Below are 27,834 nucleotides of genomic sequence, written 5' to 3' on the forward strand. Positions count from 1 at the left end.
CAAAGCGCATCTGCCTTGTGATCCTTCTCAAACAGACGCAGCCCTCCCTCGAAAGCCCCCGGGGACCAGCCTGCGTCCTCTTCTGTGCCCAGGTTCCACCCCTTCTCCTGGGCCCTCCCGCTTCTCTCCTGCTGGCGTGTGCCCAGCCTTTTCCCCTGTTGGTGCCTGGAGAGGAGCTGTTATTTGTTATTGACCTTGTTTTATAGACAAGGACACTGGGACTCAGGAAAGTTACGAGCTTCCTCAAGGTCACACAACTAGTCCACAGAAGTGTCAGATTTGAATCCAGGCCCTCTGGCTCTGGGTTCTTAGTGGCCACACTCTGCCCTCTGCAAGGCCCTCAGATCCCCTCCCCACCTCCTGCCCCATGAGGGCCCTGGCATCTGTGTGCCAACAGCTGAGCACGAGGGCCAGCTCGGGTGTGGGCTCTGAAGCCTGATGCTGGGCTCCTTTCTCCTCCCCACTCAAGTCCCAGAGGCCTCTTGCTGGGAAATAGCAGTTTCCATGAAAAGTGAGCAGTCATCTAATCCTCACGTGGTTCTATGACATTGTCACTCCCATTTTACAAACAATGAAACGGAGGCTCAGAGAGATTAGGTAATTCACCTAAGATAGGTTCTGATTTCCATAGCTCATGCATATCATTCTGAAATCCTGAAAGAACAGGGAAGCGCCTCTTCATCACCCCCCTTTCCAGTCACCAGGGGCCTGAGGACAAATTACAGGGGACCAGACAGGGACCAGCTGGTGGTGGGACAGCCTCTGCTGGGAGTCTGATGCAGCTCCCCACCTACCAGTCCTGCTACTGAGCTGGCCAGAGGCTCCCCAACAGGAGGGGCTGGGCCAAGATTCCTGAGCCTTCCATGGAGGGCACGCAGGCCCTCTCTCAGCCAGGGCCTGCTCTCCTTGCAGCCATCCTGGTGATCGAGTTCATCTATGCCATCGTGGGCATCATCTGGCTCACTCAGTACTACACCTCCTGCAATGACCTCACTGCCAAGAACGTCACCCTCGGTATGTCAGTCCTGGAATGGCCCACTGAAGCCTCAGCCAGCCCTGGGGGTGGAGAGGACAGCACCGGCTTAGAGCGGAAGGAGATTAAGCACTAGCAGGTTGACCAGGGAGGTGGCTTCCTTCACCCTGTGTTTGGTCATCCCCCAGAGGACCCTGGTCTGGCCCGGTGAAAGTAGTCGAGGCTCCTCAGCACCTCCCTGGGAGCCCACAGGGCTGCCTGCTCTGCCAAAGCTGGGCCCAGGACTCGACTCGGGCAGGCTGGGAGTCGGGGCTTCTCAGTCCTGTCCTTGGGTCCTGGTAGCAGCTGGGAGTAGGGAGGGTCTGGTGCCCCTCCCTTCAGAGCTGGTGATCTGGGGAGGTGTCCCCAGCATGTCCACCTTTCTTCCCACTGCTGCCCCCGCAGGGATGGTCGTCTGCAACTGGGTGGTCATCCTTAGCGTCTGTATCACCGTCCTCTGCGTCTTTGATCCCACGGGCCGCACTTTCGTCAAACTGAGAGCCACCAAGAGGAGGCAGCGCAACCTGCGGACCTACAACCTGCGGTCAGTTGGCCTGTGGGTGGGTAGTACCCTAGAGGGCTTTACTGACCAAGGGCAGAGGTGAGGTTTCTGTTCTCCAAGGGGCTACCACAGGCCTCCCAAACTGCATGACAGCCTTGTGTGAGCCAGGGGCATTAGGGAAGGACTTAGCTTCTCCCTGCCTGTCACCTTGTTCCCCTGGGAACAACAGGTTAGGTGCAGTGGTGCACACATGTAATCCCAGCAGCTCATGAAGCTGAGACAGGAGGATCACAAGTTCAAGACTAGCCTCAGTAATTTGGAAAGGCCCTAAGCAACTTAGTGACATTGTGTCTCAAAATAAAAAATTAAAAGGGCTGGGGATGTGGCTCAGAGGTTTAGTGCCCCTAGGTCTGGTCCCCAGCACTGAAAAATAAATAAAGTGGGAACGGAAGCTCCTGCCTTGTGGTGGATGTGTGCAAAGTGGTTAACTTGATGCTCACACTGGTAAGTGGTCAGCAGATGGTAGCTGTTGCTGTCAGGGTCAGCAGCAGCACTGAGAACACTGGCAGGAGCAGCAGGAGACTCATAAATCAAACCTAGTATTGCCTGGAGGAAGCGTCAGCTCCATGTGTAGCCATTAACATTGCCTCATTATAGGAGGGAGAAACTGAGGCAGAGAGAGGTTGTAAAGCTGAGGTTAGGAAGCTGGCAAATGGTGAGGCCAGAGCCTAGCACAGCAGTTTGGCTTTAGAGCCCTCACTTAACCACCAGGCAAGCTGCCTCTAGGTCTCAGGGGTTGGAGGAAGTTAACCAAGGAAGGCTTCCTGGTGGGGGTGTTTAACATGCCTATTTAAAGAAAAGGGAAAGCTATACCCTGCCAGAGAAAATGAGGGAGGGTACCCAGGCAGGATCATATGATTCCTGTTTATTGACAGAAAAATAGAGAGGGGGTTTCCATGGTGGGTCACAGTACCCCCCACACATCAAGCTTCCACTGTGAGGCCCTGTGCTGACCTCTTTACACAGTTGGTCCAGTTAATCCTTTGGCAACCCCAGTGAAGTTTTGAGACCCGTTCTACAGGTGAGGGCTCTAAGTTGCTTGTTCCAGGTCATGTTGGTAGGACATGGAAGCAGCCCTTCAGCCCAGAGCAGCTTAGGACCCTCATGGGGGGGGGGGGGCTGCCCAGGCTGCACGCCCAGCAGAACCCCTCCCCTAACCCTAACCCTAACCCTAACCCTCTACAGCGAGTTCCCCTTCCAGGTCAGCGCCTCAGCTCATCACTGCGGCCAGAGCCACACCCTTGCCGGGTCTGGCCGCCTCCCAGCCCAAAATGTCAGGCCTTGGAGCCAAGGCCCAAGAGTCCATTTTCCCCAGAGGGCAGCTAGCTACCACCACCCTCCCTCTTCGCTTGCTCGGAGCATGCCCCAACCTAACATGGTTTCTGGGCTCCTTGGGCCTAGTCGAGACTTCCCTTTCTGACTCTGGGTGATTGCCTTGGGGGCCCAGGGGAGCGAGTGCCTTTGTAGTGAAGGTTGGTGGCTGCAGTCATTTTAATTAGAAAGCTTTCTGTGGTTTCTGGGCCTTGCCAAGGTGAATGAGGTGCCTCGGAGCTCACAGGGCCCTGGCCTCTGGTGGTTTCTCCATTGCTCCTGTGGGGCTCTGGGATAGCTGACCGGCCTCGGCTGGCCTGCCCCTGCTCTGAAACTCATAAACCGTTTTTCTAGCAAGGACATTTTCAAGCCAGCAACTCCCCAATGTGGGGACCCACATGCTCCTGATGCCTCACAGTGCTAGGTTATTTCAGTTTTTGGAATTTGGGAATATTGAAGTCCTTGGTCGTTTCTCTTTCCAGTGAAACCTGGTCAGGGTTGGGAGAGGGGGTTATTCCAAGGAGGCTTGACTTTGGATTTTTGCAGGACTGTCTGCCCCCTTTCACATTAATGAGCTGCAGGGCAGAGGCTGCTGGGGTCTATGAACTTTCTGTCCAGACTTGGTGTGCAAGTCCCTAGCTTGGTCTGTAGCCTTCCTGACACGCTGGACGGGATCTGTCACAGTCTCACACACATTCCTAAAGTGACCTGCCCCCTGGTGTTTATAAAGGGCATTGCAGCAAAGTGTTGAGGCTACTTCCATCTGGTGAGAGGCCCAGCAGGAAATTTTCTTTGAATTTTTGAAAAACCCCATTAGCTTAGAAACCATTAAAAATGTCATGTCATCAAGCCCCTGGAGCGTGGGCATTGGTTCAGGGTGCAAGGCTTCCCAGGTCCTTGAGGCAGCAGGTCCCAGAACGGCAGTTGGCTTGCACCCTTTCCTAACCTCCTGGAAGACCCTGTTTGCTTGTGCCTCGTGGCCTTGTGGAGCTGGGGTTGGGGAGTGGGGAGCAGACCTGGGCCTCAGAGAAGAGCAAGTTTTTGGAATCCTTTAACAGGAAAAGTAGGTCTCTTCCAGCCCCTGGTACAAGAGGGCAGAGGGGCACAGTGTCTCCCTGGGCTCTTGCTTTGCCTTTGGACACCTTTGCTGCAGAGTAGCCTCTACTTTAGTTCCAAGCTCTGAGCTCCCAGGGCATGCCTGCAGGCTAGTCTTCCAAAAGCCTAGATGGCCCTGCTGACCAGCAGCTCACCATCTAGGCCAGTAGGAGTCCCCCAGGGAGTGCCCTGGCTGGCCAACAGCCAGGTCACTGGCCACCCAGCCTTGGCCAGGCCTGGGCCTGTTCTCACCCCGGGACCTCCTTCTGGGGAGCCCTTTGGTGGGGCCCTGGGAACAGGCCATCCTGTTTCTATAACGTATGGCTCCCAGCTCTTCTGGCCCAGCTCTTTGACCTCACACATACCAACTCTTCCCTTCTGCAGGCACCGCTTAGAGGAAGGTCAGGCCACCAGCTGGTCACGTCGGCTCAAAGTGTTCCTCTGCTGCACTCGGACGAAGGACTCGCAGTCAGTAAGTATCGGGAGTCACTTCCCCCAGACTCACATCCTGTGATTCAGGCACCTTTCTCTGCTTTGGCAAAGCCGAGTGGGCGGGGCTGGTTGGAGGCACTGGGTTTCCAGTGCAGGTGACAGCCTGCTTCTATGGCGATCCGTTATTCTTCACCCACCAACTCCCCCCAGCCTGTAGAGCAGCCTTGCAACAGAGTTTAGTTTAGGAGATGAAATGCTCACAATTCAGACAACCTGAAGACGGAGGAAAGTAGCACATCCTCCACAGCATGGATTTGGAGGGCACAGCGATGCCATGTAACGCTTAGCATGGTGCTGGGTGGCGCACAGTCAGCCCTCACCGACCAGCGCTTTGAGGAGTGAGCAGAGGGGCCGGCCTCAGAGCACCAAGCACTGCAGGAAGAGGGCAGGCTCAGCTGTGGGCAGCCCTGGGGCGGGGAGGGAGGCAGAGCCCTGCAGCACCAGGAGGGACCTTAGAGGTCATCCAGCACCACCCCTCGTTTTGCAGATCAGACAGCTGAGGCCCAGAGAGGTGGAGTGACTTGCCCAGCATCCCACAGCTAGTTAGTAGCAGAGCCAGTGAGGTCAGGAGACCACTCCTCCCGAGGCAGACAGCAAAGTGCCCTCCTCGGAAGCCACCGGGAAGCCTCGCGTGGCTCGTCCTCACCAGCAGCACTGGTGACCCGTAGAGTGAGTAATCCAGTGAAGAAAGCCCCTGAGTTCCCGGGTGGGCGGGGAGCACCCTGTGGTCTCTCGGGGAGGTCCGAGGGGTCATGGTCAGGGTCTGGGCTGTAGGCAGGCCATGTGAAGGCAGGGAGCAGTCCCCTGGCAGGTAAAGGCTGGGCCTGCCACCATGTGGAGTGCCCGGCCCCCCTCTGTGGTCAGAGCCTGGTGGAAAGGCCACACCTCACCAGGAGCCCTGAGCATGGGCTCTGCCGGACACGGATGGTCCAGGCACTTCTTGATCAGCTTGTGTGGTGTCCCTTAAAAACTTGAATTAGACACCAGCATTTGAAAGTCAAGGCTGTTTATGTGAACTCCCGTCCTCCCCGATTGGCGACTCAGGCTCTCCTGGCTGGTCAGCTGGAACTGAGCAGCCGCTGGTGCCGTTCGGCCCTTGGGGCGTTTCAGATTGCAGCGCTTGGCTCTTTCTTTTTTTTTTTTTTTAAATATTGTTTATTTTTAGTTTTTCGGCAGACACAACATCTTTGTTTGTATGTGGTGCTGAGGATCGAACCTGGGCCACACGCATGCCAGGCGAGCGCGCTACGGCTTGAGCCACATCCCCAGCCCCGCTTGGCTCTTTCTTATGAATGCGAGACACTCCAGGGGGAGGCAGAACCTGTTGTCATGAGTGGGTTCCCACCTTGGCTTCTCCTGACAAGATAGGGAAGATGGGCCCTCTCCAGCAAAGCAAGATGCAGGGGAGACCCAAGCCCATCAACCCACAGGACTCGCTGCTCTCCCTGCTTCCTGCCCTGAGGCTCAGACACAGGCTGTCCTTGGGCCAGGGGCATGGAGGAAGCCTGGGGGCACTGGCCCATGATCATCCTCCTTCTTGGGCACATTGTGGGGAGCCACTGGGCCCGTGACCCCTGGGCAGCAGGAGAGGAGGCCCAAGGCTCGGAGGTTGACAGAATCCTTAGTCTTCCAGAGTCATATCTAGTGGTCAGAAGCAGCCAGGAACTTCATTTGGCTTTTCTGCTTGAGAGAAAGTCTAGAGAGAAAGAAGCCAGCACCGTCCAGGCTGGGAAAGAGAGGAGGAACTGGCTCAGGTGGCCCCGACGTGTGGCAGGCGGTGCAAGCCTTGGGACCTCCCATGGGAGGAGCGGCCCAAGAGGTGCAGGAAGGGTCAGTGTGGTCCCAGACAGCTACTGCCAGTCCTGTCAGGGCCCTGAGGGTCCCAGCTGCACAGGGCCACCTGGGGCCAGGCTTGGCTGGTGCTGCAGAGGTGCAGGGGTAGAACTGCCCTGAACCTCACTCCTGGTCTCGCGTCCCCCCTGTCTCCCTGCCACTCCTCCTGCCTTCCCGGACCTCGTAGGATGCCTACTCAGAAATCGCCTACCTCTTTGCTGAGTTTTTCCGGGACCTCGACATAGTGCCATCCGACATCATCGCTGGCCTGGTGCTGCTCCGGCAGCGGCAACGGGCCAAGCGCAACGCGGTGCTGGACGAGGTGAGCCCCTCTGCAGCCAGCCCCCCTCCCTGCCCCTGCTCTGGCTGCGTGGCTTGCCCACCTCACAGGCCCTGGAGGTCGCTGCCTCCCCTTCCCCAGCTCAGAACTTCAGCAGCCGCCACACCGCTGCTGCTTGGTGCCCTCCATTTCTGGGCCAAGTGCTTCTTCCAGACTTCCGATCCACGGCCCAGTTGTGACAGCAGCTGGGGCTTCAGCCTCCTGCTTTATCCCCATGTCCCATTCCCTGTCCCTGCCAGCATACAGTCAGGTCTCACATCTGTACAAAATCCTTCCCCCGGGACAGGTCAGGAAGGTCCCCAGGGTCTGATACTTTGGGCAGAAAGGAAGCAACTAAAAATATGGGGACACTTCTGGTTTGGGAGCACTGGCTGGGTCTCGGAAGAGCTGGAAGCCACCTGCTCCTTCGGGCCTCTCAGGCCTTTGGGAACAGGCAGAGCCCTGGGGACTGAGCTTGGGGATGTGCCACTGCCCATCTTCACATGCCTGTTTCACAGGCAAACAATGACATCTTGGCCTTCCTGTCTGGGATGCCAGTGACCAGAAACACCAAGTACCTCGACCTCAAGAACTCGGTGAGTCAGAAGTCACTCCTTGTACGTCTCACCTCCCCCACCAGCTCCTCCCTGTGCCGGAATCACCTGAGCAAACACCTCCCGCCGCCCTCCTGCGGGGGCCACACTACTGCCCACCAGCTCCTGCTCAGCCCTCCAGGGAGCCTCCTCCCAGATCACTGTCCCACCCCACCAGCCCCATGTCATGCTGCTCTACAAGCAAAACCCCGAATCCCTTAGCCGGCTCCAAGACGTTTGGCCCTGGCCTCTTGAAATGGCAAACTACCTCCCGAGGGTGAGCTGGGATATCATTGCTGCCACTGCTGTCATAAAGGCACCAGGGCGTAGCACTGTGGTTTCCAAGCCTTTTAGTAACAGAGCCTTTTCTAAGTGCCTAAGTGGAAATCCAGCGTGTCACAGGAGAAGGTGGTGCCACCCTGTGGCAGCAGAGCCCTGACCCAGCTCACTGTGCAGCCTCGGCTAACACCTAGCCACAGCCCTGCCGAGTTGGGCACACCTCTGCTCAACTGCTGGTCACTCTGACCTTGCGCAAGTCCCTCATCCCTCTGAGCCTGTCCCTGCAACTGTAAAATGGCCCTGGGCACACTTTCCTTCCCGAGCTAGGGGAAGAGGAGCAGTCCTGAGTCTAGTCCCAGCACAATGCCATGGGTGACCAAGAGGCTTCAGCCCTTGGCTATCTCATCATTTATGAGAGCCTCAGGTTGGGCTGGGGGTAACTCTGTGGTAGTAGAGTGCTTGCCTAGCATTCACAAGGCACTGAGTTCAATCCCTGGTACTCCCCCAAAAAAGCCCAGGCCCTAGCCGTTTCTGTCTCTGCCCCCCAAAGTAGCATTTACATCCTCTTGAATCAGCTGATTCTGCTTTCCAGGGAGACAGGCTTTCCAGCCCTGGGCAGAGGGGCAGGGCAGGCAGAGGGGCTGGGTCCCCACTGCCTGTGGCACAGGTTGGTAACACCCCGCCCGCTGGCAGGGTGCTCTGGAGTTGAGTAACTGCCTCTCCAGCTGCCTGGCTCATTCCTGGAGAGCAGACAGAGGATGCGGGCGCTCCCCCTCTGGGCCCTGATTAAGGCACTACCTGTTCCACTTCACAAGATGACTAATCACCCTCCTTACCTTTTACAAGAGGACTAATTCCCTCTAAATGCTGCAGTCCTCCTGTTGGAGGCTTTGCTGGGACACCTTTCTCCCCGCCTCCCTCTGTCCCGGTGCTGATAACAACCATGGCGTCCGCAGCAGCCAACAGGCCTTCCACCTGTGGGGTTTTAAACTGGTGCCTTTCTTTAGAGTGATCCCAATCTCCCCCAGACGGCCCTCCTCCAGCCCGAGCCTGGGACTCCATGAGTCAGTCATACCAGATACCTGCGGGCCAGAGAGATGTGTTGACTTCTTGCCCAGTGTGGCCCACCCTGCTGCCTATAGCCAGACACTCTGGAGGGTGTTGGAGATCCCAGGGCCTTTCAGGGTTAAATTCCCTAGCAACAAAGTCCCTTGGCTGGGCTTGACTGCTGAGGTGGTGATTGCCACGCTGCCCCTGGCCCCTCACTCTCTTCCTTCTTGGGAAAACAAGCGAGGAAATCGATCCAGTGCTCTGAGTGATTTTCTGTCCCCAAATCGTTAATTCTGAGTTTGGAGTGACAGGACAGGTCCCAAGAGATTCGTGTCCTGGTTACATGGAGATAATTAGGGAAATACAATTTTCATCTAGAGGCTTGGTCCCTCCTCCAAGGCCTGGGTCCCACACCGTCCCCGCCCGTGCACCCCTCCCTGTTGGGACGCGATGGCCAGGCTCCCATCTCTGGGACTGTTGGACTGAGGCTGCAGAGCCCCCCTGCACCCTGTCTTCCAGCACGAGATGCTGCGTTACAAAGAGGTCTGCTACTACATGCTCTTCGCCCTGGCTGCCTACGGCTGGCCCATGTACCTGATGCGAAAGCCCGCCTGTGGCCTCTGCCAGCTAGCGCGGTCCTGCTCGTGAGTATCCTGCCCCATCCCCAGCCACCTCGTGCCTTCGCTCCCCACCAGTGTGCAGGGCGGGGCTAAGAAGATGAACCAGTGCCTGTGGGCTCTCCCACTGAACTAACCGGGGGCAGCAGACCTTGCCCTGCCTCCACCTCCCCTCCATCCCACGCCCCCCCCCCCCCAGCGGATTATCTTCCTGGGCTTGGCCGGGCCTCAGCCTTCCCCTCTGTGTCAGTCCCCAGCAGCAAAGCTACGGGCTTGGGAATCACAGCTCTCGGCTGTCCAGACTGTCACTTGCTACTGTCACTGGCTCCAGGTGGCTGGAGGAAGAGGGACTGCCCACCACCCTCGGGCCTGGGCTTCTCCCTTGGCAGCAGTTCCCCCCCAACAGGACATGAGAGCCAGGCCAGCCGGTGCTCAGCCCCTCTGGCCAGCTGGGGCTCCAACCCTGCCCTGGATATGTGGCAGGTCTTTCTCCCACAGACACAGAGGCTGGTGCCCAGGCTTCAGAGACCCAAGGTGGCAGTGCTACCCTCAGAGACACTGCAGGGCTGCTCAAATCCAGCCTGCTGCCCCTGCCCCTTGGTCGCTTCCTCTGGCCTTGAGCACATTGGTCTACCTCTCTGGGCCAGTTTCTGCATCTGTAAAATGGGGATGTTGATCCATACGTCATGGAATTTTTTTAGAGGACTAAATGAGATTCCATAAAGCGTCTACACTGCTGGATCCCTTCCCCTTCCAGCTCTTCCTCTGCCCCCTCAACCATTCCCTCCTGCCCACGTCTCCCCTGCTCTTGGCTTCCCTCCTGTGCTCTGCCTTTCTGAAAAGACTTTCTTGGGAGAGAGGCCCTATCCACAGAGGTCTCTGGAACCCAGGAAGGCCCTTTAGTGACAGGCTCCAGCCCTCTTCCCAGGGAGCTGAGAGGGCCTCAGCCCCAGATCTAGCCTGTGACTTGCCTCTACCCTTAACCCAGTCCTGGGGGTATTCTGTGCCCTAAGTGGGCCAGAGAAGGGCTCCAGGAAGAAGCCGCCCGTCCTTGGTGGCTCTGCTGTCAGCCCATGCCAGGTAGAAGGAGGACAGCTCCCTGGGCTCCTGTTCCAGAAAGGCTGGCATGTGAGGCAGGAGCTTGTCCTCAACACCCCTGTCCTGGGGCCCTCCACAGCCACACCCACCTGCAGTGCCCGCTCTTTCTTCAGAAAGCTGGGTGGCTCTTGGGACTTGGTTCTCGGCAGGCCCCTGGCAGCTGATCAGAGGTAACCAGGGCACCACGTGCCTTTTCCCTCTTTGCCCACTGCACATTTCTTCCCTCTGCCCTGTCCTCGTGGGAGTCCCAGTCAGGGTGGAGCACAGGGCCAGCAGTCTAGAGGCCTGGGTTCTGGCGGGCCCTGCTTCGTCACTCGTGGCAGTGTGGGGACACCTCCTGGAGTCGGTTTTCTCATTTATAAACAGGTGGCGCCTGCCCGTAGGACCCTGGTGCTCTGCCTGCAGCAGGGTCGTGTGCATTTGCGTGTGCATTCTTTATGCCCCATGGAGAGCATGCGGAGTCCTCGGGCCCTGGGTGGGCCCAGTAAGGGCTGTGGGCTGAAGGCGAGGCAATGCCAGGCCCAGGTGTGCAGCCAAGGCCCTCGGACAGGCCAGGGGGCGGGGCGCTCTTCTCGGCCTCCCAGCCTGCCCGTCCCAGGCCTGGCTCCAGGTGGCTGGAGGAAGAGGGACTGCCCACCACCCTCGGGCCTGGGCCTCTCCCTTGGCAGCAGTTCCCCCCCAACAGGACATGAGAGCCAGGCCAGCCGGTGCTCAGCCCCTCTGGCCAGCTGGGGCTCCAACCCTGCCCTGGATATGTGGCAGGTCTTTCTCCCACAGACACAGAGGCTGGCGCCCAGGCTTCAGAAATCCAAGGTGGCAGTGCTACCCTCAGAGACACTGCAGGGCTGCTCAAATCCAGCCTGCTGCCCCTGCCCCTTGGTCGCTTCCTCTGGCCTTCAGAGACCCTTGTTTAGAAGCAGCCCTCACTGGAGTGGGGGAGTCCACATGTACTAATAACCGGTGGTGTACCAGGCCCTTTCTGAGTCTTGGACCTCTGGCCTCACACCAGCCTTAGGGCGCAGCCATGGGAGGAAACTGAGGCTCCTCCAGGGCCACGGAATCCAGAAGTGACACGAAGGACTCAGACCAGATCTCCAGGTCACACTGTTGCAGCCTCATGCTCAGCCCAGGGGGAGAGGACAGCTGTCCAAGAGTAGGAGCTCGGGCCTGGCCTGGGGGTGGTGACCTGGTAGTGGGGGCTCCCTCCTGGCCAGTGACTGATGCAGTGTGTCTCAGTCCACACCGACCCTGTAGCTCCCAGGTCTTGCCTCAACCCTGAGTTTCTCAGTGAGGCCTGTCCCCTTTGGGAAGTGGCAACCCCACAGGTACAGCTTTGGGAGTAGACAAACCTCTCAGCATCAGGGACATCTCGGGTTCTTAATGAAATCTCAGCTGTCATCTCAAGATAGTTGGCAGACCTTGTCATGTGCACCATGGGCTCCAGGCCAATCTGTTGGGTGCTGGCTCCCTCTGGTGGCCCAAGGAGCAGTGATCCCCAAATGGGTGCTCCATGCAGCACTCATTCACCCACTTCTGTGGGGAGCCCCGTCTGTGCCTGGCAGGTGTTGGTGTTGGGGACATGGCTGTGACCCCCACAGAGCAGACCCTGCCCGGTGGCACTCACTGCTGAGATAGTACACAGACAAGGAAATGTGGAGCGTGTGTGTGGAGGTGCTTTGGAGGAGCACAGCTGAGTGTCTCATTGGGATGTGAAACGCTGGGGTGGCCAGGGAAGACCTCCCTGAGGCAGAACGTTGAACAGGCCTGGGGAGGGGGGCATGAGTGAGGAGAGGAGAGGGAGGCACAGCCAGAGACCCCGGCCGCGGGCAGGAAGGACCCAGGTTCTCTGTAGGCAGGAGCGTGTTGCTACATGTGGGGTGTAAGTGGAAAAGTCACAGGCTTGGCTTATCTTCAGCAGGTCATTCTGCCACTGAGTGGAGAACATGAGAAAGTGTGGGAGAGGGACCAGTCAGCAGGCCACTGTGCTGTCCCCAGGCAGAGAGCCTGGGGAGGGAAGGAGGCAGGGTCTGGTTTGGAGTCCGCAGGCAGAGCCAGACTTGCGTGCTTGAGTGGAGTGCGTGGCAGAGTCCAGGGCGGCTGCCACGGGGTGCGGGCGGGCAGCTGGGACTGGCCTCGTCAGGCCTCTGAGGGGAGATGCTGCACTGGTGGTTGGATGGGAGCACCTGGAGGCAGAGTGGGTCTGGAGGTTCCTGGGCACTTCCTGACATGTACAGCTCTGGACTGGTGAGCACGCAGAGCAGCCAGGGCAGCTGCAGGAAAGGGGCCTCGGTGCCAGAGGACAAGGGCCAGGGGCCCAGCCTACAGAACACTCCTGGGGCAGGGGACCTCCAGCCAAGCTGGGAGGACCCACGGGGTCAGGTGCTGCCAAGAGAACAAGGAGTGAGCACTGGGAACTGGCCACTGGCCTTGGCCACGTGAGGTCACTGGGGTGTTGAAGGTGGGTGGAGCGGGATGCTGACTGGAGTAGGTTTGAGGGGCTGGGAGGAGAAAGCGGCACCATCAGCGGTTCCCTGGCCCTGAACTGCCCGCCCCCTACCCCTGACCAGGTGTTGTCTGTGCCCTGCGCGGCCCCGGTTTGCCCCTGGAGTCACCATTGAGGAAGACAACTGCTGTGGCTGCAATGCCATCGCCATTCGGCGCCACTTCCTGGATGAGAACATGACTGCGGTGGACATCGTCTACACCTCCTGCCATGACGCGGTGAGGGGCTGGGCAGCGGACAGGCCAAGTTGGGGCCTGGGGTCGGGGCAGGCAGTTCAGGGACTGGGACACAGAAGCCACCCTTCTAGGTCAGCGGGAACCCTCGGCTTAGCCAGCACTGGCCCCTGCAGCCTCCAGGCCATCCTAGGGGGCAGTGAGGAGGCAGCCCCCTCTTCCTCCAGACCCTGGGCCCACACCAGCTCTGGGGCTAGGAGAGTGGACACCCTCCCAACACCCATTGCTGGCCCCACTGTAAGGGAAGGGGGGAGCGGAAGCACAGGGAGGGGCAGAGGTGGATCTGGGCTCAGCAGTGGGATGGACAGTCGGGCAGCACAAGTCAGAGAGGGGCCAGGAAGGCAGTGAGGCCCCTCTGCTGGGGACAGAGCACAGAGCCACTGCCAGGAGTCCTGGCCCTGGGAGGGATTAGGGCTCAGTGGCCAGCGGAGCCTGATTGGAGCCAGGAATATGAGCTTAGGTCCTTAGGTCCCTTTCCCAAATCTGATCCCATCCTGGGGCCCCTCAGTCTCACAAGCTGCTGCTTTCTAGGTCTATGAAACCCCCTTCTATGTGGCAGTGGACCATGACAAGAAGAAGGTTGTAATCAGTATCCGGGGAACCCTGTCCCCTAAGGTATGCCACCTGTGGCTCCCCCCACCCTGGGGTGCCTGCCTGTCTGCTCCTCGCCTCCTCAAACACCCCTCACCTGCTCCTCTCTCCCCTAGGATGCCCTGACCGACCTGACAGGTGATGCTGAGCGCCTCCCTGTGGAGGGCCACCGCGGCACCTGGCTGGGCCACAAGGTACTGGCCTCGAGTGTCCCCAAGGGCCCTCTCCTTCTCTACCTCCAGCCCACAGGTGCCTGCTGTTGGGGTCCTTCCTGCTCACTGGGCCATGGGAGAGACTGCTCGGGTAGGTGGGATTAGTCTGGAAGGTCGTGGCCCCGCACGGGAAGCCCTGTCTGGCACCCAGCCTAGAGCCTGCCCCAGACACACCTTTTCTGGGCCTCTGTTTCCTCATCCAAGTGTCCACCAGCCCCCACAGTCTGGTTGACACTAGGACCTAAGTGGGCAATAGGCAGCACAGGGCCAGTTTACTGTGGCTCACTGCTTTTGCTGGTCCCTGGAGGCCTCCTCTCAGCATCCTGCTGTGTTCCTCTCGTCCAGGGCATGGTGCTGTCAGCTGAGTACATCAAGAAGAAGCTAGAACAAGAGATGGTCCTGTCCCAGGCCTTTGGGCGAGACCTGGTGAGTGGCTTTCCGTGCCCCCCAGGCCCTGTGCCAGCCAGCTTGTCCTCCTCCAGGGCAGCAGAGCCAGGAGAGCGTGGGTGAATGTGGCCTTCCCCTCCTCTACTGCCTCCCGGCCCCTCCTGTGCAGTCCCTTGGGCCCCCTGTGGTACCAGCTCCCCCGAGGTGCCCTCTTGTCCCCGTAGTCACTGAGCGCCTGCTCTGGGCCAACGCTGGGGCTCCTGCGCCTCGCAGCTGCACAGCCGTGTGTCCAAAGGACATTTTATGAAGAAGCTCAAAATAAAGAACAGAACAGCAAAGAAAATAACCACCGAGCAGGTGGAAGGTGCGCTGCTCTGCTCAACTGCGATTGGAGCCCAGCCCACCACCCTCCTGGCTGGGCCGGCCCCTGGTGCTGCCTGCTGCCCCTTCCCTGGCCGTAGAGACCCCAGGCTAGGCGTTGGGGCGGAGGAATGGAGACAGGTGCCCAAGTGGCTGTAATAGTGTCAAACCATCCTAGTGTTAAGGTCAGATCAGGGAGGGCTTCCCCCCTAAGCAGTCACTCCATGGGAACCTCACTTGGTTCTCCCTCTGCCCCAGTGCCCACAGGGCACAGATATGACTCCAGGCCTCTGGGAGGACCCCTCTGCCTCCTTGGTATTAGCCAGGTCAGTGAGCTGGCATGGGGCAAGGCTCTCAGGCTTATCTTGATCCCCAGGGCCGTGGAACCAAGCACTACGGCCTGATTGTGGTGGGCCACTCCCTGGGTGCAGGCACGGCGGCCATCCTCTCCTTCCTCCTGCGCCCACAGTACCCGACCCTCAAGTGCTTTGCCTACTCGCCCCCGGGGGGCCTGCTGAGGTGAGCTGCTGGGGTCTCGGAGTTGGCTGTGGCAGGCTGGGCTCTGGGGCTGCGGGCTGGGAGCTGGGAGCTGGGGACTGGCCAGCAAGTGGAGAGTGTCGGTCGGGTGAGGGCTGTGTGAAAGGCCACGTGACCCCAGTCCTACCCTGGCAAAGCCTCATAGGCAGGAAAGACAGGGCCGGGAGGCCTGACCCAGCCTTGCAAGTTCCCTAGGAGCCCGGAGTGCAGGAGTGGGGGTGCGCTCCTGGCCGAGCGCCACCTCAGGGACACCACATCCTCCCCGTGGCCTGAGCTCCTACCTGGGCTTCCCTTGCAGTGAGGATGCTATGGAGTACTCCAAGGAGTTTGTCACTGCTGTGGTTCTGGGCAAAGACCTCGTCCCCAGGCAAGTTCCTTTCCTCCCGCTGTGACCTTGCCACCTGGCCTCATCTCAGTCCCTAGACCCCAGGTCTCTCACTCAGCCTCCCAGCTCCCTAGGGATCCCGGTGCTCCCTCCTTGCCCTTTCTCGCCTGGTGGTGAGAAGACAAGGGACGGGTGCTAGCCCCACCCTGCATGGCCTCTCTCTGCTCTGCTGAGCTGCAGACTCCCCGCCACCCCGACCTTGGTAGACTGGTCTTGTTCCTGGAGGCTAGGCATGGACTACTCCCCTGCCCCCTCCCCTGCCCCTCTCTAGCCCCTGACCAGGCCCGGCTGATGCCATTCTGCCTCCTCCCACAGGATTGGCCTCTCCCAGCTGGAAGGCTTCCGCAGACAGCTCCTGGATGTCCTGCAGCGTAGCACCAAGCCGAAGGTGAGTGCCCACCCGGCACCCTGGCCCTGGGCAGCCCTGTCCGTCCCTGCCCTTGTCCCCTGCTGGTCCCTTGGGACAAAGCACAAGAGGTCGCAGCTACTGCTGGCCAGTGTCGTGGGAACTTCAGGCTATCAGACCCTCAGCATCTTGAGCTCAGTCCATCCGTGTCACCTAGATGGGAAAACAGACTCAGCCTGGGAGGGACCAGCCTTTGCTCACATAACCAGTGGTCACCATCTCAGAACTAGAAGCGAGGGCTGCCTGAAATCAGGAGAGGTGATCCCTGAGGCTCAGTGCTTTGAGCAGATTAAGGAAAGTTCTGCTCCAAAGCCCATGGAAGCTGGCCAGGCCCAAGGAAAGCTGGGAGCCCCCTGGGGAGGATCTGGGCTCAGTGTGTTCTGATCTTCTGCTGGGACTAGAAGGCCAGCCCTTCTAATATGCCTCAGGTGTCAGAGGATGTTGGTGGGCTCTTCCTGTGCAAAGTGGCCTTCAGTGCATCAGGAAGGTGGGGTGGGGTGTGCTCTGTGGCCAGGCACCCTGGGGCAGGCCCCCCGCAGGTGGAGGCACACTTGGGCTCTTTGATCCTCGTGAGGTCACCCTCCCTTAGTTCCCTGAGGTAGGCCCTTGCCCATTTGCCATTTCAGCCCACCTGCCCAATTTCCAGGTTTGGTGCCTGTGACCAAGTGGACAGGCAGGGCTGTGGACCAGGTCCCATGGGCAGGGCAACAAAGCTTTATGGGCCTGTGTCTGCCTGGAGCATCTGGTTCTGGGGAGGAGGACCTGCTTCTACCAGACCCAGGCCTGGGCGTCATCAGGCCAGAGGCAGGTGGCTGGGACCTAACCCAGAGTTGTCCAGGCCTGGTGGGTACAGCTGGCCCGAGCTGAGGCCTGTTCTGCCTCTTGACTTGTGGAATGACCTAGAGCCATCCTTGCCCTCACTGGCCTGTCTCCCCATCCACTAGATGAGGGCTTGGCTGATCTTGCAGCCCCTTGCCAGCCCTGAAATTCAACAATTCCATGTCATCTGTCCTTGGCATCTTATTGGCCATCTGGCCACCGTACACCTCAGCCACTGCCTCTTCAGGTGGGCACCGACCTTTAATGCTCTGGCCACTGCCCTTCCCCTGCCCGTCACCATCCCCTCCCTGCTCTCACCTGTTGAGCCCTCCTTCCGAGTGCCCTTGGCCCTCTCCACTCAACCAGCGCTACTCAGCTCTGTTCCTGTCTCCCCTGCCCCACACAGTGGCGAATTATTGTGGGGGCCACCAAGTGCATCCCCAAGTCAGAGCTGCCCGAGGAGGTGGAGGTGACCACTCTGGCCAGCACACGGCTCTGGACCCACCCCAGTGACCTGACCATCGCCCTTTCGGCCAGCACCCCGCTGTACCCGCCTGGCCGCATCATCCATGTGGTGCACAACCACCCTGCGGAGCAGTGCTGGTAGGTGCCGCCGGGGTCTGGGTCTGGGTCTGGGTCTGGGTCTGCTGCTGCAGGGCCTCGCTGGCCTCTGCTTAGCTACTACATGGGCAGGGGCAGAGACTAGAAGGTGATGGCCCCTGACCCCACAAAGGTGGTTTCCCAGCTTCGAGCCCTGGAAATGGAACAAAAGGCCAGCCCAGGGCAGGACTCCAGGCTCCCTCTCTCAGTCCCGGCCTTTGTCCCCAGTGTCCACCCTGGCCAGCTTACAGCTCAGTGCTACCTGGCCTCACAAGGGATTAGTTAGCAGACAGTGTGGGCAAGTACGGCGGCAGGGCGAGAGCACAGCACGAGTGGGCCAGCAGACAGGCCTCATGCTGCTTCCCCCAGAGGCCTGGGCCTGAGCTCTTGTACCCAAGTGAGCGGATGACCTGGGCCCTGCCCAGGCTGGAGCAGGTGTGGCTCAGACCAAAAATGGGCAGGAGGCTATAGACATTGCAGCTGGGCCCTAGGTCAGCCTCTCCCAGGCTGAGAGTGAAACAGGAACCAGGAGCCAGGTCTAGGGACAGTCCTGCTGACCAGCTGGGCAGGAGGCCCCCAAATCCATCCCAGCCTTGCCAAGCAGGGGCACAGCACAGAGCCTCCTCAACCCCTCACTGGCCCCATGTCCCCCTGTCCCCCTCAGCTGCTGTGAACAAGAAGAGCCCACATACTTCGCTATCTGGGGTGACAATAAGGCCTTCAACGAGGTGATCATCTCGCCGGCCATGCTGCATGAGCACCTGCCCTATGTGGTCATGGAGGGGCTCAACAAGGTGAGCTGTGGGCCCCACAGAGAGCAGGATGCAGTCACCTCATCAGAGCACACAGGGGCCTTACAGGCAGGGTCACTGTACCCCTTCTACCAGCAAGGGGTAAGGGGGCTTAGAGAGGTTAGGCAGCCAGCCAGGGCCCCTAGGTGGCCCTAGGGGGACCAGAAAGGCCAGCTCACACCCTTGGCTCTTGCCAGTCCCACATCACCCCACAGTAGGACCTGTCCCTGAGCAGGCTGAGAGACCCTGAGGGCTGCCTGGCACTTCGCAGATGCACAGCCAAGCAGGGACAGCTTCAGCCACCACCAGCCACACCAGCCACTGAAGGGCTGAGCACAGAGAAGAGGCTCTCCAACCTGTGGGTCTGTGGCGAGGTGTCACCCGTAGTGACACCTTCCTTGAGGAGCAGGGCCCTTGCAAGAAGGAGCATGGGCTCCCAGTGACCCAAGAGGCTTTTGTCTGAGAAGCAGGCTGGGCAGGCTGCCCCTCCACCGCCAGCCTCCCTGTGCTGTCCCCAGGTGCTGGAGAACTACAACAAGGGAAAGACAGCTCTGCTCTCTGCTGCTAAGGTCATGGTGAGCCCCACAGAGGTGGACCTGACTCCTGAGCTCATCTTTCAGCAGCAGCCGCTGCCCACAGGGCCACCCCTGCCTACTGGCCTGGCCCTGGAGCTGCCAGCTGCAGACCACCGCAACAGCAGCGTCAGGTGAGTCACGTACCCAGGGATGTGTGCAGGGACCGTGTGTGGTTTTGGAGTGTGAGTCCATGGTGTGTCCTGGACCAACGTACGTTCACAAAACTCTCACATGTGCATGGGAGAGTCAGACTAGCCCCCCTCCGCTCTGCTCTGCCTGCCCCTCAGCCTGCCAGCACTGAGTTGTGTCTCAGAGAATCCTGTGTGGGACAGGGAGGGTCTCTGCACACAAGCCCACAGGTGCCAGGCCACACATTCATTGACACCCAAGCAGCTAGACACGTACTTATCTGTACGTGCATAAGCCATGTTGCACTGAGCTTGTGCAGGCACGGTCATGTGTGTACAGTCACGAGTCACAGGTACACATGTGCACGAACCCCATACAGACACGTGCTCATGTGTAGGACACACACAGACAGGCAGAGAATGTACATGGGGCCATACCTGGACAGGCAGACGGGTGTGAGTGACACATGTACCTAAGCCAGACACAGGCGTAGACGCACATAGACACAGCATGCACACTTCCTAGGCAGTGATGCTTCCAAGGGGGGTGGCCCTGCCTTTCTGGAACCCTGGCCCTATGCCCTTAGTCACAGATCTGGCCAGGAGTCTGCTGAGAAGGGTGGTCAGTGCCTTGTAGGAAGCCCTGGACACCTGTCCCAGCTTTTTATGCGTTTCCTACGGAAGCAGCATGACCAGAGGAGGGAGCCCGTGTCTGTTCTCAGCCGCGATGACGGCTCAGCCACCCACTCCTGCAGGCTCACGTGCAGAGCATAGGGTGCCAGGGCTCCCTGTCCAGCAGAGGCCGGCACCCACCACAGTGTGAGGAGGAAATGACGGCAGTCCTAGGTGGGGGCAGGCCCCTTTCTCTGCTTCCTTCTCGTCCTGTCCCTCCCTGTATTCCCATTCCACTGTCACCTCATGAGTGACCTGGGGCAGTCAATCTCTCAAGGACTGTGTCTCCCATAAATATAGTGACTGGCATGGTGCAGGGTCCGCGGGCGGCACTCCGAGCTCTAGTGCTCCAGGCGGGTTCTTCGTTCCCTGGGCCCGCTGGGTCCAAGCCCACATCAGCCCTGTCTCCATCTTGGGTTCTTGCAAGTTCATTTTTAAAAAACAAGGCTTCCCTGCCCCTACCATTCAAGGGCAGCTGAGTGAACTGCCCCCCACCCCTGCCAGCCGGGCTGTCTCCTCTCTCCCCTGAGCCCCCTCTCCCCGCCCTGCCTCCTCTGCAGGAGCAAGTCCCAGTCTGAGATGAGTCTGGAGGGCTTTTCCGAGGGGCGGCTGCTGTCCCCCGTGGCTGCTGCATCAGCGGCCCGCCAGGACCCCGTGGAGCTGCTGCTGCTATCCACCCAGGAGCGACTGGCCGCGGAGCTGCAGGCCCGGCGGGCGCCACTGGCCACCATGGAGAGTCTCTCGGATACAGAATCCCTGTACAGCTTCGACTCGCGCCGCTCCTCGGGCTTCCGCAGCATCCGCGGCTCCCCCAGCCTCCACGCGGTGCTGGAGCGGGACGAGGGCCACCTCTTCTACATCGACCCGGCCATCCCCGAGGAGAACCCCTCCCTGAGCTCGCGCACAGAGCTGCTGGCAGCCGACAGCCTGTCCAAGCACTCACAGGACACACAGCCCCTGGAGGCAGCCCTGGGCAGTGGCGGGGTGACTCCTGAGCGGCCCCCCAGTGCGGCCAACGAGGAGGAGGAAGAGGCCGGAGGAGAGGGCGGCGGGGGGCCGCCCCGCGGGGAGCTGGCGCTGCACAACGGGCGCCTGGGGGACTCGCCCAGCCCCCAGGTGCTGGAGTTCGCAGAGTTCATCGACAGCCTCTTCAACCTGGACAGCAAGAGCAGCTCGTTCCAGGACCTCTACTGCATGGTGGTGCCCGAGAGCCCCACCAGCGACTATGCCGAGGGCCCCAAGTCCCCCAGCCAGCAAGAAATCCTGCTCCGTGCCCAGTTCGAGCCCAACCTGGTGCCCAAACCCCCACGGCTCTTTGCTGGTTCGGCCGACCCCTCCTCAGGCATCTCGCTCTCTCCCTCCTTCCCGCTCAGCTCCTCCGGGGAGCTCATGGACCTGACTCCCACAGGCCTCAGCAGCCAGGAGTGCCTGGCCACGGACAAGATCCGGACTTCCACCCCCACTGGCTGCGGGGCTAGCCCTGCCAAGCAGGATGACCTGGTCATCTCAGCACGTTAGTGCCCCAGCAGCTGCTGCCAGGAGCAGGAGGCCCCGTGGGCACCTGGTGGCTGCCCCCAGGCCAGGAGGCTTTGAGGAGAGGCCCTCAGTGGTCAGTTAGCCTCAGGCATGGGCATTGCTGCTGAGCTGGGGGTCTGCATCCCTACCTCAGCTTAGGACTCCCTAGAGCCAAGGCGGCTGGGGTCTGGCCCTGCCATGGGGAATGATGGGGGAGGGCAGGGCACAGGGAGGGAGGAGGAGCCAGGCGCAGCCTGCTGGGCGGGCAGGCCACACTCAGCCCTCACAGCTCAGCCCCCACGGGCATCCTGACACCCCCGGATCCAGGGTTGGCCGTGGGTAAATGGGCTCTGGGGGTGGAGAGCAGCCCCTCAGCACGTGTTCTCACCAGGCCAGTGTGTGCCCTGGCCACCCCCAGATCTGGTGCCTGCTGGCCAGTCCCCTGGGGTGACCTCCATCAGGTGGCCCACAGTGTTGTAAATGTTTACAGAAGCTGCTGGGCTTGCAAGGCCCCACACCCAGTAATGTGTCCAGTAGCCCCTCTAGAGGGCCCACAAGAGCGGAGGGCACTGGAGGAGGGGGTTGGGACCTCCCTTTCTCTGCCCAGAACTCCTCCAGTTGGCCCCCTGCCCGAGGTTCCTGAGCCCCCTGGCCTGCTCCACCTACCTGCTACTTCCTGGCTTCCACCTTCTACCCCCGGGACCCTGGCCACTCGAAGGGTGGTGGGTACTGCCGTGACCACCCCTGGCTGCAGAGTCAGTGTCCTGGGAGGAACGAAGGCAGCCGAAGTCCCTTGCTCTGAGGGTCCTACCTAACTCCTTTATGTGGACCCCACCATACCTAGGCCTCTCTGGGCCCTGGGATCTGAAACCAAACAAACCTCTGCCCCACTCACCCCGTCCTCGATGGCCTGGGCTCCTTCCTGGGAGCTGGCCTTTCTTCCCACCGCTCTCCACCCTCAGTGTCCTATTGGTGGGAAGTGGGGCCAAGAGTGGGGTATTGTGGGACCTGGCTGGAGACCTTCCACCCACCACCCAGGGGAGGGACCAGGAGGGCCAGGGGCTCAAGGCTTTCCCAGTTTAGCCGAAGGCCTCATTGGGGTTCCTTCCTATTGGGTTCGGGAAGCAGTGGGGAGGCAGAACCCAGCCTTCCCTGTGAAGCAGGTGTTGGGGAGATTGTGCATGCTAGTGTCAGACGAGTGTGTGCATGTGCATGAGTGTGCACCGTTCCTGAGGAAGGGCTCTGGAGGCTGCCCGCCCTGCCTGCCCTGCCTGCCTGCTGCCTCTCCCACCCTGCCCAGGAAACAGCCAGTGTGAGGCGGCGCCGCTGGACAAGCTCCCGGGCTGGCTGGGCAGGCGCACTGACGGCCCACTTGTGCCTTCGTCTCCTCGGAGGCATGGTGCCCCCACCCTGGTCCCACCCCAGCCTCCTTGGGCCACTGGAGCTCCCATAAGTCCCCTGTCTCATGAGCACTGGTACCTGGTCCTGAACCTCAACACCCCCGAGCTGGGCTGGCCTGGATGGCTGCCTAGGAGCCCTTGCCCACCCTGACAGATGGGGAGCTGGGCCTCCCCTCCTGCTCTGCAGCCCTGCCCTTACCAGATTCCAGGCACCTTGTCCCCACTGAGGCACGGCCTCAGCCCAGCCCAGAAGCAGGACAGAATCTGACTCCGAGAGTTTAAAAAACTAGACAAATTCTTAAATTAGACAAAGGTTCCAACAAGTACCTGGGCCAGTAGCAGGGAGAGACTCGAGTCTGGCCTTTTTAATTCCTCCTCTTCTGGGTGGGTCTGGGGACCTCTAGGGTGGGTGTGTCCCCCCTGCCATGCCCAGGACTGAGCCATCAGGGACAGACTCCCCCACCCCCAAGGCTGCAGCCACACCTGTACAGGCTTGGGGATGGGGCAGACTTGGACTCAGCCCTGGACACCCAGGGTCAGCCCACCCCTCACCTGGTCCTTCCCTGCCTTGCCCCTGAAAGATGGGTCTGCTGCACGTCTCCCTCAACCCCACGTCACATCTGGGGGATCTGAGCCACCCCCCTCAGCCCAGCTTGGCTCAGACTGACCCCACACCATCCCCCAGACCCACAGCACAAGCTCCCCCAGCCACCCGCTGGCCTGTCCTCCCAGGGGCCTGGGTGACCTCTGTATGCAATGGACAGTGAGCCGCCGGGCCCCACACCCTCGCGCACTCTACGTGCCATTCTCCCCTGACCTTTTTTTGTACTTAATGTATGAAAGATCCACACTAATATTGCTGTAAAAAGGAGAGACAAATTAATATAGCTTATTCTATAAATATATCTGTATATAAAGGTTTCTGTATATTGTATAGAGCTGTGTATAAACTGGATGTAGAAGCACACTGGGCGCCTGGCGTGATCTCTCTTGCCACTGGGTGGGGACTTGCTTCTCAGCGCGCAGTAGAGTTGGGGGACAAAGACCCCTGCACCTGTTCCCTTACAAACGCAAAGCCTAAGGGAGACAGTCAGGTTCCTGGGAACCTAACCTGTTCTGACCCCAAAGATAACTGGGAGTTTGGGTGGTTTAGGTGCAGCTCAGCCTATGGCTGAGTGCTGGCCCAAAGCTGGCACAGTTCCCCTGGGTCTTATTAAAACACGGGTGCGGGTTTGGCAGGTCAGAGAGGGGCTAACAGCCTGCATTTCTCACGGGCCTCGAGATCTGCCAGTGCTAGCCCCCGGACCCCACTGTGTTCCTGCAAGGGGGCAGAAGCCCCTCGAGCCCCGCTGCAGAAGGGAGCCTCTGCTGCCTGTGTGAGACGTACCAGGGGTTTGCGTCCATCACAACATGGAGGTCTTACATACCTGGTCAGCCCTTTCTTCCTTGCTGAAGGACCTGGGGCTCAGAGGAGGTGAGCTGCCCAGGACCGCAGAGCCAGCAATTGGGGTATGCCTGGTCTCATGGTGCCCGCCCTGAGTGCTAAGAGCTAGAGCAGGAGTGGGAGATCCCCGCGGCACAGCATGAAGTGCAGGGGCCACTAGATTTTGCTGAGGGTTTCCCTAGGGACACCTGGCCAAGCCAGAGCACCCCAGGGGCCCTAACCCTGGCTGGCTCGAGGCAGTGAGACCTGGGAAGGGGCTGGAGAGCCCAGGGTGGACAGGCAGCTGGAATTCCTGCTAGCCCCAGGCCCAGGGCCTTCCTGTTCCACACGGCAGGGGGCGCTGTTCCTCCAGCCAGTTCCACAGTGGCCCAGACAAGTTTGAATCCCACTTTCTTCTTCCCCACTTATGTGGTTCCTGGAATCCAGAGTGACCCTACTTGATGAGGGGCTGGAAAGGCTGCTAGGAGTGCTCTTGGCCTTGGAGCCTGTCCTCATAGTCTGCTCCAGGTCACACTGTAAGTTGGAACAAACCTGCGAGCAGAATCCAGTCCTCCCAGCCTGGGACTTTGGCCCCCCCACACTCACCTAATGGTTTTCAGAGCTTCTCTCCTCTCTGTGGTCTCATTAGTCTGCAAATTATCCTGTCCCTCCTTGGGGCTCCTTCACTAGCCCCAGCCACCACCCTACCCAGCCCCTGCCCCAGTTATGCTTGGACCCCAGCTTCCTCATAGTGGCTGAGCCCTCTAGAGCCCTTCCCTTCTCCCCAGCCCAGACAGGAAGACCCACGGGGACTGTTGATCCTCTGCTCAGTGACCTAAGTGGAATCAAGGGAGATGACAGGGCCTGGTCCCCTTAGCCAGGCCAGCTCCTGGGGGTTACAGGAGGCTTCCTTTCTACCGGGGCGACTTCAAGAATCTATCACCTTAATGATGAGGGGGTGTTAAAGACAAATATGTGTCATCCCAGATGACCAGGACAAAGGCCGTGTTTAAGCCATTGACTGGCCCTCAGATGGCGGGCATTTAGGCACACACGGGGTGTGAAGGAAAGACCGGTAGGTGGGTGGAGTCCCTAGGGAAGCTGGTTTTCTAGCTGACCCCAGGCAACTCAGAAGATAAATTTATTTTTAAAAGACGCATGGTCTGGGCGGATGTCTACTCTGTCCACAGGCAGGCCGGGCCCTGAGTGGAGGAGGGGCCAGGGTGGAGAATAACAATTGTCTTGGGGAGTCTGCAGAGGGGACAAACCTCTGGGCGCATCAGCTGGAAAAGAATGGGTGGCTCAGTGCGGCCCCTCTCCCCCCTCAGTTCAGTCCCTGCAAGCGGAGGGGGAGTGTGGGTCAGCACACACAGCTGGGCCTCCGGCAAAATCCCATTCTATATACCTAAGAGCAAGAGCTCTGGGAGCGGCCCCCGGAGAGACAAAACCTCATTGTGAGACACCCGCCAGCCTGGGCACCCCCTCCCCCAAGCCCAGAACTGTCGTGGCATTGACCCTCCTCGGTGGGGCCACTACAGGCCTGCTGACTGGGCCACATCTGGGGCTCAGGCATCGGCCACCCCTCCCCCATGGCTGGCCACCAAGGAGGAGGGAGGCAAAGAGGGGGTGGGAGCTACTCATGGGCATTTCACCCCGTCCCTATCACACAGCCTGGCTTGGGTCCCACCCTCCTCTGGGGGCCTCTGCCGGGCAGGGTTGAGAGTTCCAGGCTGGCTAGGTGGTCATCTGGACCTAACACAAGTCCCCCTACCTCTGTTTTGTCCAGACCTCAGTTTTGTCAAACAGTGGTGGGGTGAGGTGTCTTTCCAGCTCCGACCTGCTGTACCTAAGGGTACTGAGTGGCTGTGAGTTGAGCCACTCTGTAGTGGGATGATCGTTGGTCTTGGGATTCCAGAAGTCTCTGCTTCCAAGGTTTGAGATCTAGGAGTCTGTAGTTGGAAGACATCATTGTCCATTCATTCACACTGACTTATTTTTTGCAGTCTGGGGATTGAACCCAGGGACGCTTTACCACTGAGCTACACCCCCAGCCCCTTTTATTTTTTATTTTGAGACAAGGTCTCACTAAGTTGCGAGGCTGTCCTCAAACTTGCAATCCTCCTGCCTCAGCCTCCCTAGTTGCTGGAATTACAGGGATTACAGGCATGCACCACCGCAACTGGCATAAGAATTACTTATTAGACACCTACTTTGTGCCAGGTGTTGGGTTATAGCAGTGCCCGAGACAGAAAAATTTCTTTCCCTCATAGGCTTTCCATTCTAGAGTGAGGAGAAGCGGAATATCAGAATTCTAGGTGATGAGAAAGGCCTAGGTGAGAAGAAAGGCCTAGGCCTGGGAGATCTGATTCAGGTAGGATAGGGTGGTGACATGTAAGCTGAGACCTGACTGTTGAGAAAGAATGTAGGGACAAGCATTGTTGATGGATGCCAAGTCCCTGGGGCAGATGTGGGCCTGACGTGTTTGGGTAATAGGAAGGAGAGCTCAGTGGCAATGGTTTGGTGAGTGACAGAAAAGTGGGAGCTGAAGTCAGTGGTTCAGGCAGGGATGGAGCAGCCGCCAAGGCTGCAGAAGCCAGGGCATGAGGTTTAGATGTTCAAGTGCAAGAGGAAACTACTGGTCTTAGCAAAGGGATGAAGGGACCTGAATTGTGCTTTATGAAGACTGAAGAAGGGGATCTGTAGGAGAGAGATCGTACAGTCAGGCAGGCTGGACAGAGAGCAGGAGGCACAGGTCAAAGGCAAGGGGGATGGCTCTATCCTGATACACCTGTAGACAAAGCCTTCAGGTATTGTCTGACCAGACAGGGAACCTGTGAATGAGAGCAGGGCTTCCTGCATCAGCCAGGATTTGGCTCTGAACCTATGGGGCTTGAAACTCTTAGACTTGCCTTGGCCAATACCTTTGCCACAGGTGACTGTTTTTAAGCCAAATAAAATCAAATAAAAGTGACAGTCAGTTCTTCAGTTTCAATGACCAGTGTGTGACTACCATGTTGGACAGCACAGAGAACTTTCCACCAATCCAGAAAGTTCTGCAGGACAGTGCTCCTTCCGACAGAACTTCACCTCATTAAGCCTCAGTTTCCTTATCTGCAAAATGCAAGGAGTCATAGTACTTCCTTGGTAGGGTGCCTGCGAGGGCTGAGGTAGCACCTGTTGAGCACTTAATGCAGAAGTGGCACAGAACAAATTTTCATTAAATGTTGGGAGATTTGGTTCTGAAAATCCCAGATGCTAAATTCTGGAAACTTTTCCTGACCAAAGAAAAGGTGAGATGTCACTGACCACGGCTACCCTGGCCCAACCCGTACGCTTTTCACGTCCCGCATAGGGCCAGACCTCCCGAGCCCCAGACCTGGGGCAGGACCCCGCACCCAGCGCCGCCTGCAGGAGATGCCGCGTCCTGCGGCGCGGGCCGGACCGGGACTGGCCGGCAGGGGGCGCTGTGCGCGGCGGGCGGGGCGCGGGGTGCAGGGTGCAGGGGGCGGGCGGGCGCGCGGGGGCCGGGCCGGGGCCGCGCGGGGGGCGAGTGCGCGGCTGGCCGGGCGGGACCGCAGCCGGAGCCCAGCCGGGACTGTCGCGCGGGCCCCGCCGGCGATGCCGCGCCCGGGGGCCGGGCTGTAGCGGGGCCGCGGCCGGAGCGCGCGCCGGGCAGGCGGGACATGGAGGTGGTGGACGAGACCGAGGCGCTGCAGCGCTTCTTTGAAGGTGAGAGACCGCGGGCTTGTGGGGCGGCGACTCTCCTGCGCTGGGATCCCCCAGCCGCTCTCCCGGGGGACGGGGACCGCCCTAGGCTCCCGCCACGCCGGGACCCCCAGAACACCTCCTCAGTGCAGGGATCCTCCTCCTGGTTGGTACCAGCCTGCCGTGCGCGTGGCCCCAGGACTGAGTCTCCCGGAGGTTACTACCCACCTCCACTGGACTGGGCTCCCCTGCCAGCCCGGCAACAAGACAGAGCTGTGCCCTCTTTCAGACTCGAGCCTTCAGAGCTTGCAGTCCCCCTAACTGGTGGCAC

At 59.6% G+C, this 27,834-nt stretch overlaps 2 protein-coding genes across 14 annotated transcripts in view; both read left to right on the forward strand.

Annotated features, from left to right (window-relative positions):
* DAGLA (diacylglycerol lipase alpha) overlaps positions 1 to 23,330 on the forward strand; it is a 59,818-nt gene extending 36,488 nt beyond the window's left edge. For 6 of the 7 annotated variants that reach the window (XM_081264393.1, XM_081264397.1, XM_081264395.1 and 3 more), the window contains 17 exons: positions 913 to 1,014; positions 1,418 to 1,556; positions 4,365 to 4,452; positions 6,493 to 6,627; positions 7,143 to 7,220; positions 9,066 to 9,190; positions 12,829 to 12,982; positions 13,529 to 13,612; positions 13,705 to 13,782; positions 14,146 to 14,226; positions 14,924 to 15,066; positions 15,383 to 15,451; positions 15,785 to 15,857; positions 17,101 to 17,297; positions 17,959 to 18,088; positions 18,604 to 18,791; positions 20,021 to 23,330. In XM_081264393.1, coding sequence (XP_081120519.1) covers positions 913 to 1,014; positions 1,418 to 1,556; positions 4,365 to 4,452; positions 6,493 to 6,627; positions 7,143 to 7,220; positions 9,066 to 9,190; positions 12,829 to 12,982; positions 13,529 to 13,612; positions 13,705 to 13,782; positions 14,146 to 14,226; positions 14,924 to 15,066; positions 15,383 to 15,451; positions 15,785 to 15,857; positions 17,101 to 17,297; positions 17,959 to 18,088; positions 18,604 to 18,791; positions 20,021 to 20,978 — 2,822 coding nt within the window. In that variant the 3' untranslated portion in view covers positions 20,979 to 23,330. The remainder of the gene's footprint in view (positions 1 to 912; positions 1,015 to 1,417; positions 1,557 to 4,364; positions 4,453 to 6,492; positions 6,628 to 7,142; positions 7,221 to 9,065; positions 9,191 to 12,828; positions 12,983 to 13,528; positions 13,613 to 13,704; positions 13,783 to 14,145; positions 14,227 to 14,923; positions 15,067 to 15,382; positions 15,452 to 15,784; positions 15,858 to 17,100; positions 17,298 to 17,958; positions 18,089 to 18,603; positions 18,792 to 20,020) is intronic. The other variant, XM_081264398.1, reaches the window with a different exon arrangement.
* A 4,004-nt stretch (positions 23,331 to 27,334) lies between these two features.
* Positions 27,335 to 27,834, forward strand: part of MYRF (myelin regulatory factor) — a 28,623-nt gene continuing 28,123 nt past the window's right edge. For all 7 annotated transcript variants that reach the window (XM_081279342.1, XM_081279343.1, XM_081279346.1 and 4 more), the window contains exon 1: positions 27,335 to 27,527. In XM_081279342.1, the coding sequence (XP_081135468.1) occupies positions 27,482 to 27,527 (46 nt within the window). In that variant the 5' untranslated portion in view covers positions 27,335 to 27,481. The remainder of the gene's footprint in view (positions 27,528 to 27,834) is intronic.

Source organism: Spermophilus citellus (assembly GCF_964194105.1).
Source record: "Spermophilus citellus genome assembly, chromosome: 2".
Lineage (NCBI taxonomy): Eukaryota > Metazoa > Chordata > Mammalia > Rodentia > Sciuridae > Spermophilus > Spermophilus citellus.